This window comes from Alexandromys fortis, unplaced genomic scaffold (assembly GCF_014885135.2).
Source record: "Alexandromys fortis isolate MF-2015 unplaced genomic scaffold, M_Fortis_MF-2015_v1.1 scaffold_71, whole genome shotgun sequence".
NCBI lineage: Eukaryota > Metazoa > Chordata > Mammalia > Rodentia > Cricetidae > Alexandromys > Alexandromys fortis.
The window spans coordinates 1,702,258-1,714,719 of NW_026067954.1; the positions used below are offsets into that span (position 1 = coordinate 1,702,258).

The window sequence follows — 12,462 nt, forward strand, 5'->3', positions numbered from 1 at the left end:
GGATCTTTTCCCTTTATAGATCTATGAAGGTTCTGCAAAGACAGTCAACTTACCAATTCCAGGTGACACAACACGTTCATAGTGATAGGGGTTCACACAGACACTATCACATTTTAAGTCAAATGCATACTGACAATATTTAACATGTTTTAATTCATTCTTGTGTAGATCAGGCCACCTCCATAGACGGGCATAGATCACATGAGGAAATCCTTTCCGACCAGCCACCTGGGAAAAGAAACCATCATTTATTAAGTATCAGTTTTGTATTATACATTACACAAGGGATTTAAAAAAATGTTCCTATTTAATCTTCAAACTCTACAAAGTCAGCATCTGTAATACTGTAAAACACACACATGGTTTTGCTCATATTTCCTTTCATAAAACTAAAATCTTAGGCTTCTAAAAATGATATCCTTCTGAGTGTATCCATGTGCTTAAAAAAATATCTTTTTTTTTTTTTTTTTTTTTTGAGGTATGAGCTGACTGAAGGCTACCGCTCACAAGTACCATAAGGATGGGGGCTGATCACAGAAGAGAGAGGCAGAATAGGGAAGCTGGAACTTTAGGCCCAACCCCCATGGAAGGGAAAGGGGCTATTATGTATGTAGAGTTGATCACAATCAATGACTAAAACCTGAACGGGGTTTGGACACTTTGGGTGGCTGAGCATGTGGAGGTTTTGGAGGTTGGTCTACCTTCAGAGGGCGTGGCAGTTTACTGTGCCTGTGCAGCTCCCAATCTGGGGCCTCTGCAATGCCCTTCATAATGATAAACAAGGTTCCCTCAGCCACGGGAGATGCTTGACTAAATTAACTGAACCATGGGCGGGACTGTGGGAACCGTTTCTGGACAACGGAGAGAAGCACAGGTAAAACAAGCAGACGATTATGATTGGCATCTCCAAGTAGACAGTGTCAGAACTGAACTGAATTAGAGGATGCAAGGTGCTACCTGCCTCTGTGCTTATTTATCAAGATAAAAGAAACCTTCACACCTTTGAAGGTCACAAAAGAGAGAGGATGGAGCTTACTGATAGTAGGGGAAACTGGTTTGAGAGTCCCACTCCCCATCCCACCTCCATTGCCAATGTCAGATTGTAACCATTCCTTCCTGAGAATCCAAAGCTCAAAACAATGAGAGCAAAGGAGCACACACCTGCAATCTCAGCACTCAGAAGCTGAGGTGGGGATAAAAAACCCTCAAGTTCCAGGTTAGGCCAAGCTACAACAAATAAATGACCTAGTCAGGATCATAGAGAGAATTTGAAATAGTGTTCAATTTCAAGACTTGCACTCGGGTTTTTAAAATGCAAAAATATGAATTTGTCATAAACTATGCCTAAAATGTAGAAATAAAATTTTAAAAATCTAACATTACTTTTTTTCTATACTTCATACAAATGATATTGCTTTACATGAAAAAAATGTGACCAGTGAATGTTTCACACCAATGGAAAATATAACATACCGAGATTTCAGGATTCCAACATATCAGTTTGACCATCTACAATACCAAAAGAGGTTAGCAGATAGGGAGAGTGTGAACTGTAATGATGAATACTGAAGAGCTAAAGGTAGTTCTCAAAATACAGGGCTTCTCATTTATTTTTCAAATTTTCTTCACTGAATTACTTTGAATAAGAATATACTCTCATCACACACACTGGCAACAGATGCACAGTCTGCCAAGAGACAGAGCTATAGAACAAGAGATGGGCCAGCATTAAGAATACCTGATGCTCTATTATGAGGAGCAGAATTCAATCCCAGCATCTGGGGATGCTCTTTTCTGCCCTCTTCCAGTACCTGTACATACACATGTGCAAACACACACACAAGTAATAAAAAGAAATCTATAAATACATAACATACAAATAATAATATACAAATAAATAAATATACAAAGAGATGAAGCTCACATTAAATTTGTAAGACCTTAAGAGGAAATTTAAAAACATCAATTACTCTGCTAGCACAGAAGACAGAAAGCTCTGCAGACCAACCTGAAGCCGTCCATCCAGTGTTCTCTGTATGGTGACACACTTGCTAGGATGAGCTCCATTTGTAGTTATAGCTGTTATTAAGGAATCCAATTCATCTTTTTTCTCTTTCAGCTTCTTTACCAAACTTTCAATAGCTCTTTTTGCAAATGTTTCGCTTTCTCCACCTTGTCTATGACACATCAAACTATGTACAATGCTCAGGCAGGCGTCATTACTTGTTGGTGTATTAGTTATAGACATATTGTCCATTTGTTTAAGTTTTTTCTTTTAAATCAAACTCTCCAATTTCTGGAGTAATTCTGATCTTGTGAAGGCAGTGAAAACCAATAGCCAATGTTGCAGGAAGAGCTGTCAGACATCTGGTGAGCAGGGTAATCTGAACGAGAGAGAGAGCGGGAAAGAATATATTTCACAAGGTAGATGTAATTACTTGGGGGAAAGAACTGTTCCACTTAAGTCAAGGGACTCAACACTCATAGATCTAAAAAATGTTTAAAGTGTGAAACAGCTTAACTATAAAATGTAGCTAGTTTTGATATTCCAAAATCATTAAAAAAAATCAGACCCTCTCATTAATGCAAAGGCACACTAAGACAAGTTTTACCAAACATAACATTACCCCAAATCTTTACTTAGTTATTTCTGCACCCTTTCTATTTTCTATGCCAGTGCTGCAATTTTGAGCCTTTTTAGAATTCATATAATCACTTCCTCTAAAGCAGTGGTTCTCAACCTTCCCAGTGCTGCGACCCTTTAATAGGATTCCTTGTGTTGTGGTGACCTCAATCATAAAATTATTTTTACTGCTACTTCATAATTGTAATTTTGCTGCTATTGTGAATTGTAATGTAAATATCTGATATGTAGGCTATCTGATGTACAACCCCTGTGAAAGGGTCACTCAATTCAAAGGGGGTTGTGACCCACAGATTGAGAACCACTCTCTGGAGTCATTTCTTAAACGTTTTTCAATTTATGTCCTCGCATAAAGAAGCAAATTTTCATGTGTATTAATAGTCATCACTTATCCATATGTATAAATACAAATAAATAAAAAGGGAAAGGTTTGTTCTTGTTTTGTTGTTTTCTGAGACAGGGTTTCTCTGTGAAACAGCCCTGGCTGTCCTGGAACTAGCTCTTATAGACAGGCTGGCCTCAACCTCACAGAAATCTGCTTGCCTCTGCCTCCCAAGTGCTGAGATTAAAGGCGTGTGCCACCACCGCTTGGCAGGTTTGTTTTGGAAACAAGGTTTTAGTCTGCAACTCAGGCTGGCCTGGAACCCACAGCAATACCTCCCAGTGCTGAGATCATACTCAGCTAATAAATAGTCACTGAAGGTACACTTTCCAAATAAAGAGTATTTGCACATGGGTGGATGGAATCAGGGATTGGAGGAGGATTCCAGTTAAACTAAGAAGTTGGGCAAAGAGTTACACTCTGAATCTGGAACTAAAAGGAGAACTCAAAGGAGACACGGCAATACGAAGTATGCTGCATACAGCATTCAGTATGGCGTACCTACTGTCTGAATCCCAAGACATTTGTTTTTAAAGGATATTATCCCAAAACACATTATACATTTGTCTGCATTTTCTCCTAATAATACATACCATAGGAAATGTAAGAAGGCAATGACAGAGGTAAGCCACTACAGTTCAAAGGCATGCAGGAGGTTAAGTAAAAGGACAGCTCACACCCACCTGAACTGGAAAACTATTATTTGCTCCCAGAAGTGGCACTTGCTACTAGACTGTGAACTTAAAAATGAAAAATGGCCATGTACTCAGTGTGCAAAGTCTTATTTTTAAGTAATGGTGATTTATTAATGGAGAAAAGAAAGAAGGGAAACGTAAAAGAAACTACTGTATGGTCAAAAAAGAAAAGGAAAACAAAACAGTAAGCATAAATCTTGGCTAGGCATAGTAGTGAACACCTGCAAACCCAGCTACTTGGGAGACTGAGACAAGAAGATCATAAAATTCAATGACACACACACACACACCACACATACACCCCTCTTTCTTAAGGCTAGGATATAGCTGGGTAATACAGTGCCTGCTTAGCATGTAAACACGCAAGAGTCAATCTTCAGACTGGAGGAAGGGGAACCCTCCATCTGACCTGATATAGCTCACTGCCACAGTTTATTCTTGTATTACAAGATCTGTGAATATGCCCCCATAGACTCACATATTTGAATGCTTCATCCACGGAGTGAATTAGGAGGTATAATCTCAATGGAGAAGTGTGTCACTGGGGGTGGACTTTGAGGTTTCAAAAGTCCATGTTATACACAGTCTCTCTGTCTGGAGATCTCAGCTACCGCTTCAGCTCTGTAAGGGCCACCATGTACCTGCTATGGTGATAATGGACTAACCCTCTGAACCAGTAAGCCAGCTCCAACTGAATGTTCTTTATAAGAATTGTCATGGTCATAATGTCTCATGGCAGCAATAAGACACTGACTGAGGCACCTGTAGACTGAGACTGAACTAGTCATCGTCACCATCATATACCCAATCCTAGAACAGGTTAAGCCTCACATACTGCCCAACAGGTGCAATCCTGAGTTTCACATGCTTAATTCATAGTATTTCCTTGACCTAAAACATTTACCACCATTTTAGCCACTTAATAATTAAGCCCTAAGCTTCCTTTCAAATTATAGCCTAAGTGTTTGAATTACCCTGAAGAGTTTCTTCCCCTTACTATGTTGCCACCTTGCCTCTCGATTCCAAAGAATTACTTGGTTCCTCTCTCTCTCAAATTTAAGGTACACCTTTATTATACTTTACATATTAAATTACAGTAATTTCACTATATGTCTCTCAGTTCTAGGAGTTCAAAAAAGTAACAATATAAATTTAGAAGTTCAAGAAAAAAAAAGTTTCACCTTAGAAATTCCCAACACCATGCAGTTCCTGAGTGTGGTGGTTTGAATAAGAACAACCCAACCAGACAGACTCTTCTGTTTGTATACTTAGTTCCCCAATGGTAGAACTGTTTGGTAAGGACCAGGAGGTATAACCTTGTTGGAGGAGGTGTTTCACTGGGGATGGGCCATGAAGTTTCCACTTTATGTTCTCATGTTTGCGCCACAACTTCCCACCACCACCACCTTATGGCTGTTGTCTGAATGAGTACATTCTTGGCTATTATGAGTGCTTTGTCTGTCTGCATACTTCTCACCGTGATGGTAATGGACTCACCTGGAACTGCAGGCAAGCCCCCAATTAAATGCTTTCTTTTCTAAGAGGCTTTGGTCATGGTGCTTTGTCACAGCAGTAGAAAGTAACTAAGACACTGACATATACCAAGTATCTATGGACCAGCGAGACGATTTTTATTCTGTGGATCTGTCTTAAGACACATTTAAGCTCGCAAATAAGCTTATTTGTTTTCACAATTAGTGAAAATTGTACCAATGTATAATTTATTTACAGCTATTTCTCCATGGTGTCATTATTAAAGGTCATCCTTTATTAAACTTAGGCTGCTTGGGGTCTGACAGTATTGCAAAAGCTGTCTTAATCGTAAGTTTCTTTGAATATAGTAATAACTTTGTTTTCTTAAAAGCAGCTTTCTCCTATCTTGGATTTTGTTGTATTTCTTGGATCATAAAGTTCTTAATTTAGAAGTTTCTTACAAGAAAACAATTATCAGCAGAGATATATAAATGTATTCCTATAGCATATGGCTTTGGATTATGGAAATGTGATGGACGTGAGAAAATACTGACACGATATAAACAAAAACTCTATGTTCCAAATAAGGTTCTAGCAACATAAATAACCTCTTAAAATGGGCAGTGTCCGTCCTGCCCACCCTACAGATCAACCCAGTAATAAAATGCAACAATGTATAGGAAAGCAGAGTAGGAGCCATATTGATATTGACCACAGCAGCACAGCTATGCTTGCAGTCTGGACACAGACTGACAGGTTAAGTATGAGAAAGTATGCTCAGACCAAAACTCTGTATCTCTAACAACCTAGGACACCTCCATTGATATCTTGAAATTAAAAATATAATCTATACATTTTGAAAAATTCAACTATCCTAACTTTAGATAAAGGAGGAAAAGACTCACATAGTAAAATCTGCATTTTGATGTATGGCACACCAATAAGAAAATACAAATATAGAAGTTAAGGGCCCAGAATGTAACTCAGCAGAATACTTTTATCATGGGTTAAACTCTGGAACCCAATTTTTTAAAAAGGAGTTAAGATGCTTGTACTTTCTGCAGCCTCATAAACATGATGGTTGCATGTCAAGACTTAAGACAAGCATTATGTTGGCACAGTTGGTAACACTGGTTTTTCTCAAATGGTGGACAAATAAAGCTCCAAAGAAAAAAAGCTTCAATTAAGAAAAAATTAATTGCTAGAAATGGACTAAATACTAATTATGTTTTCCTATGTGAGAGATGCTAAGATAACTCTTCACTGCCTATTCGAGATGCTGTCCCTTAGACCCCACCTGCAAGGACCTCTCACAAAAGTCGACAACAAGAACTGCGGACACTGGCTGGCTGGAGCAGTACACACCAATGAGTGGCCCCAGCTAAGACAGGAAACCACCTGCCCATAGTTCCTCAACTGTAAATTATGAACCTATCTGGGGGAGGGAGGTCCTGTAATTTAAAGGTGGAGGTCACAAAAACAAGCAACAGTAGTAAAAGGTTTCTGAACTCACAAAAAATAAGTAATAAACCCAAGGTGTTTCTGGTGGTGCATCGTTTCCCCACACTCAAAGTGACTTCACTGCAGCGATTCCAGATTACTGTGTTATACACGACAGTGTTCTTACTGCAGTCTCTTGCTAAAAGGTTTAATTACAGAGGACAAAATTTAATATTTTCCTACCAGCATTCTTCAGTATGTATCAAGTTAGTGTAACTTTGGATTATGTTATTTTAGAATGTCTGATTTTAAGAACTGTCATTTGAGTGGCTGACCTGAATTTCATTTTCTTTTACTTGCTTAATGAATTTGGGTTTGGAATTAGGACTAAAGTTCCAACAATTCTGAAATGGCCCTAAACATACTTCTTCCACCTGGTACTGTGTATGCATGGGATGTTCATGTAGTGTGTATGCACAGCATGTAATATGTATACACAGGATGAAATGTGTATACACGGGATATAGTGTGTATGCATGGGATGTACTGCATATGTACAGGATGTACATGTACTGTGTATGCATAAGAAGCAGGGTTCTCAGCACTGATGATGACAAAATGAAAACCCTGACCAATTATGGAAAACACTGAAGATATGCTATGCCAGGCAGCATCAAATATTCAGCAAAGATTTAATTCTTTACGTAAAAATCAACAAATACATTCATCCTATTAGTGCTAATTTACTTTGATCTTCAATAAATGATAAAATTTTATCTACAGCAAAGAATTTTTAGATATTATTATACTTATTATCAGGAAATGTCTTACCTGCATACCTATTTTTTATATGCTTATACATAAGTCAAATAAAAATATCAGTAATACAAAAAGTTTAAAAAAACCTGACCTGGGCAACACAGCAAGATTTCAACTCAGAAAATATTTTTAAGGCTATTTTTTTTTTTTTGTCTTTTTGTTTTGTTTTGGTTTCACTTTGGTTTTTAAGACAAATTTCTTTTAGCTGTCCTGGAAATCATTCTGCAGACCAGGTTGGCCTTGAACTCAAGAGACTCGCCTGTCTCTGCCTCCTCAGGGCTGGAATCTACAGTTTGAGGTAGTGGTGAAATATGTATCTATGTTGTATGAAGGCAATTTCTAAAGCATGCGTATGCATAACACATCTAGAAAACCCAAACATATTGCCAAACTATTAAGAACTACAATGAGGTATAAAAAAATGGAACAACACAGAAAGGTCCTATCTTGACATAATGTGTAAATCAAGTTAGAATGGGCTGTGTCACATTTATAACCAACTCCCCAAATACCTACAGTTAGAGATTGATTTTGTTTAAGTTCTTCATTCATCACAGATCATCTGGCACTATCCATTGCTCAGCTACTTTAGAGACTGACAGAAGAACTATCTTCCCATGCTGAGAAGGAGAAAAGAGAGGACAGCTCACACATTGTCTTTTAAAGGTTATTACTTATCCTTGCCTTTGATTGGCTAAACAATTGTTCAGGCTTATCACATGGCCATACCTGTGGTTTCCAACAGGGAATTAGTCTTATAAGGGATGTTTGGCAATGTCTACAGAAATGTTTGGCTTCTGAGCATACCATCCTGAATGTGCCTGATATCTGACAGCAGAAGCCAAGCAGGGTCAGGTCTGGTGAGTATTAGTTGGGAGTAATTTTTCTTGGTCCCCAATGAAGGCGAAAAGAGCAAAACTATCCAATCCAAAATGACAAGTGTCTGAGCTGAGAACCCTAGGTTATCACAAATTTCAAGGAGGGGGATAACAAAAAAGGACAAGGAAGCTAATTCTACCACATGCCAGGTGATCCATCATCAGAATACTTGGTGGAACAGTGCAGTCTACACATATCAAAATGGAATTGCAAGGCTAAATGGGAATGGGGGAACACAGGAATAGGGCAAAGAAATAAATCAAATTTTTTGTCTAGAGTAGACTTATATTAGCAAAGAGGAGGAACGGTAGCAACAGACTGTAAAAAAGAGACTGTGTATGCAGGTCCATGGAAGAATCAGCACCAGGTTTGGGAGGAGAGGCAAGAAGGAACAAAGAGAACTGTATTACATATACCAAGCATATAATTTTCTAGAAGTTATGTGTTTTGGTAAGTGATTATAAAACTAATACTTAGAATGAAAGTATTTTTTTAAAAAGATCAAGAAGTTTGTTTTGTTTTTGTTTTGTTTGTTTGTTTGTTTTCAGAGGAAGGGTGCTGGCTTAGTGAGTTGAGACTAGGAAAAAATTCTAACATAAGCTTCACAATCAAGTAAAACAATTGTTCAGGCTTATGTCCCTGCAACAAGTGGCAGTCCAGATGTTACACTGACGGTTGCAATACCTCTGAGGGTAGCTAGAGAACATCCAAAAGCATAAAGTATTACGAATGCAACCAATGCAACAAAAAGTATTTGTATAGTAACTTCTAGGGTGAACTATGAGAGACAATAGGGACATGTGCTTCTGCTTACTCAAATGCTTTTCATGAACCAGTATTAAATAACCTTAGTTTAAAACTAGCATGTTTTGAAGCTAGGCATAATGAATCATACATATATGTAACCTCAGCATTTGGGAGATTGAGGAAGAAGGATTGCCATAAATTCAAAGCCAGTCTGGGCTACAAAATAAGCTCTTATCTCCAAAATTAAATAAAAATTTAAAAAAGTTAAAGTTGTAGTTCAACATGGTGATCCACACCTATAATCCTACCCCTCAGGAGTTGAAGGCAAAAGCACTGGAGTTCACAACCAACCTGGGCTACACAGAGAGAACCTGTTTAAATACACTGGTTGAAAAGGATCAATAAATACTATGGCTGGCATCTACTTCATCTGCCAGAATATATTCTCCTTTTGCAACAAGTCTGGTTTTCCAGGAAAAAATCTTATTTAGGCAGGCAAGACAGTTCCCAACCAGAGTACATAGAACCAAACCGTGGCCACACTGTCACCCAAGAGATGAAAAGAACCCTAGCCAGTAGCATAACTTCTGATAGACAATGGGGGGGGGGGGGGAATGTTACAAAAGAAACCGAGTCCTGTGAAGACTAGGGATGAGCTTCATCGATAGACTGCCTGCCTAGCAAGATGCCCTGGCTTCATCCTCAGGACCACATAAGCCAGGTATTGTAGCACGTGCCCCAAATCCTAACTCTGGCAAGCTGGAGACAAGTCACAAACCTGAAATCCATCTCTAAAAAATAGGAAGGGGAGTTCCTTTTATGCTGGACCTAAGATGAAAATAATTAAGCTGAGAATTTAACAGAAAAGAACAGGAAATCAAACCTAAAAGGCAATGTTGACAACACTGGTTGAGATTCTGAAACCAGCAGTCTAGGGTCAAGTCAATGAAGTACCTGAATGTTGACTGTTATATGTTCCTGAAAACACAAGAACTAAAAAAAAAATTACATGAGTTACCATTTCAGATAAGCCCAAACATATGAATAATATATCCCATTGGTAATCTAGTAAAAATACAGAACTAGCTACTTTAAAACTGTACCTGTCAAACTGTTTTCTGACTCCCTTTATTTATATATTTGACTATTTTCTGAAACTAATTTTTAAATATTGGTTATATCAATATTTATCATATTACAAGTAAAACTTTAAGTAAATTTTAATTCACTTTCAACAGGCCTAACCTAAATAAGTTTTATAAAAAATAACCTTTTCTAGAAACAACACAAAAGTTAGTAGTAAGAGTGACACTATTCTACATCTGTGCAAGTTTCTTTACCGTCTGGATTAACACAAGACAGCTGGACTCTCCTACTTTCTTTAGCATTCAATCTGCTGGAGATTTGAAAGTACAGGAAGGAAATGTGACACAGAAATCTGTACAATTGGAAAGAATATTTTAATAGTCTTCTCAGATAATAATGGGTATTCATCTTTTATTCAATGCCAAAACACAACAAATGGAGATTAGTGTAGGTTACTAAGTAGAATCTAAATTCTAGATTTGTTGCATAAAAATCCACTGGGTTGGGGCTAGGAAGGTAGTTCAGTCACTAACAAGCATGAGGATATGAGTTTGAGCCCCAAACCCATACAAAAAAAAAAAAAAAAAAAAAAAAACCAACAACAAAAAAGCTGGGCATGGTAGCTATCCTTCTAATCTCAATGTCGGGAAGTAAAAACAGATCTCTGGAGCTGATACAAAAACAAAACAAACTCAAGAAAACAAAAAATAAAGTGGACCACTCTTAATAAGCAGCAGCCAAGACAATCATCTACTTCCCCATGAGCCTACCTACATACAATACACAAGAGGACCTGCACGTGCACACACACACACACACACACACACACACACACACACACGCATATATACAAAAGAGCACCTGAATACACACACACACACGAGCATACAATACACAGCAGCACCTGTACGTGAGCGCGCACGCGTGCACACAAAGCCAAATCTATCTACATCTTTCTCTGGAAAATTTTTATAACATTAAGAATTGATCATTTAGCCGGGTGATGATGGTGCACGCCTTTAATCCTAGCACTCGGGAGGCAGAGGCAGGCGGATCTCTGTGAGTTCGAGGCCAACCTGGTCAACAGAGCTAGTTCCAGGACAGTCTCCAAAGCCACAGACCCTGTCTCGAAAAAAAAAAAAAACATGTTTGGTGAGTTTTTCATATTTTCCAAATGCTGAAGCAGTTATTTTCTTGCCTCCGTCTCCCACATGCTAAGATTACAGGCATAACACCATGTTCAGGTAGAACACATGTATTTTTAAAAAACACATTCATTCCTTGAAAATCACCAACAATCACACCAGAAACACGTACTGGGAAACTAGCAAATTCACGCCGACTGACTCTGGTTTTCCAAAACCTTAACTTTCATGTGAAAGATTCGACTTTTTATCACTGACAAATAAGTTACTTTCCTTTAAGTGCCGGGTTCATTTCACTCATTTTCACCAAATACCTGGGTCTAAATGACAGGAGTGTAGCTATAGGCATTCTGCGAAGTGAAAATAAAAATGATACCACATTTCAAAAGCAGCTCAGTCACGAAGTGGTCTTCCTAGACACGAGCAGTTCACTTGAACATGCAAAAATGCTTCACACTTCGCATTTAATCACACAAAATAAAGACTATTTAAAAGCTAACACTGGCCGGGCAGTGGTGGCACACGCCTTTAATCCCAGCACTCGGATGGCAGAGGCAGGTTGATTTCTTTGAGTTTGAGGCCAGCCTGGTCTACAGAGCTTGTCCCAGGACAGGCTCCAAAGCTTCAGAGAAACCCTGTCTTGAAAAAACTGAAGAAACAAGACAAAACAAACAAAAAACTGTTTACTTAAACCCTCACAAAGGGCATTCTTAAGTGAAACTGGAGTTTTCTTTCAAATGCTGAACATATATCTGGATGTGAAAAGCACAAAGACACTGTCTTAATTAATACATGCCAAGGAGCCACCAGTCTGCACCACAGCACAACTGGACATAGGGAAGAACAAATAATGTCTCCCCCTATTATGAAAATTATTTTGAGCTCATGACCTCTTTAATAAAAGGACTGTGGGACTTCCCAGAAGTCCAGAGAGCACATTTTGGGAACCACTGTTTCAAAAGGTTAGAAAGGAAGTTGAATTTTAATACCTGGCCACTGGAAGAGTATTGTATTGGAATTCCACGGAAGCTCAAAGTAGCTCCAGTATGCGAAGGCTAACCTTTAAAAGCACAAGTCTGAAATGCTCTCAATGCCACAAAGCACTGGTCTAATTTACAGATTACCAAAAATACAGAAACTGAATTAAAGCAC

General features: G+C 38.3%; 1 protein-coding gene across 3 annotated transcripts in view; it reads right to left on the minus strand.

The window, feature by feature from the left end:
* Positions 1–12,462, minus strand: part of Smad4 (SMAD family member 4) — a 57,695-nt gene that overhangs the window by 39,535 nt on the left and 5,698 nt on the right. For 2 of the 3 annotated variants that reach the window (XM_050151720.1, XM_050151718.1), the window contains exons 2-3: positions 2,009–2,384; positions 54–228 (exon numbers count right to left, since the gene is read on the minus strand). In XM_050151720.1, coding sequence (XP_050007677.1) covers positions 54–228; positions 2,009–2,257 — 424 coding nt within the window. In that variant the 5' untranslated portion in view covers positions 2,258–2,384. Of the gene's footprint in view, positions 1–53; positions 229–2,008; positions 2,385–7,969; positions 7,989–12,462 lie in introns of those variants that run through there. The other variant, XM_050151719.1, reaches the window with a different exon arrangement.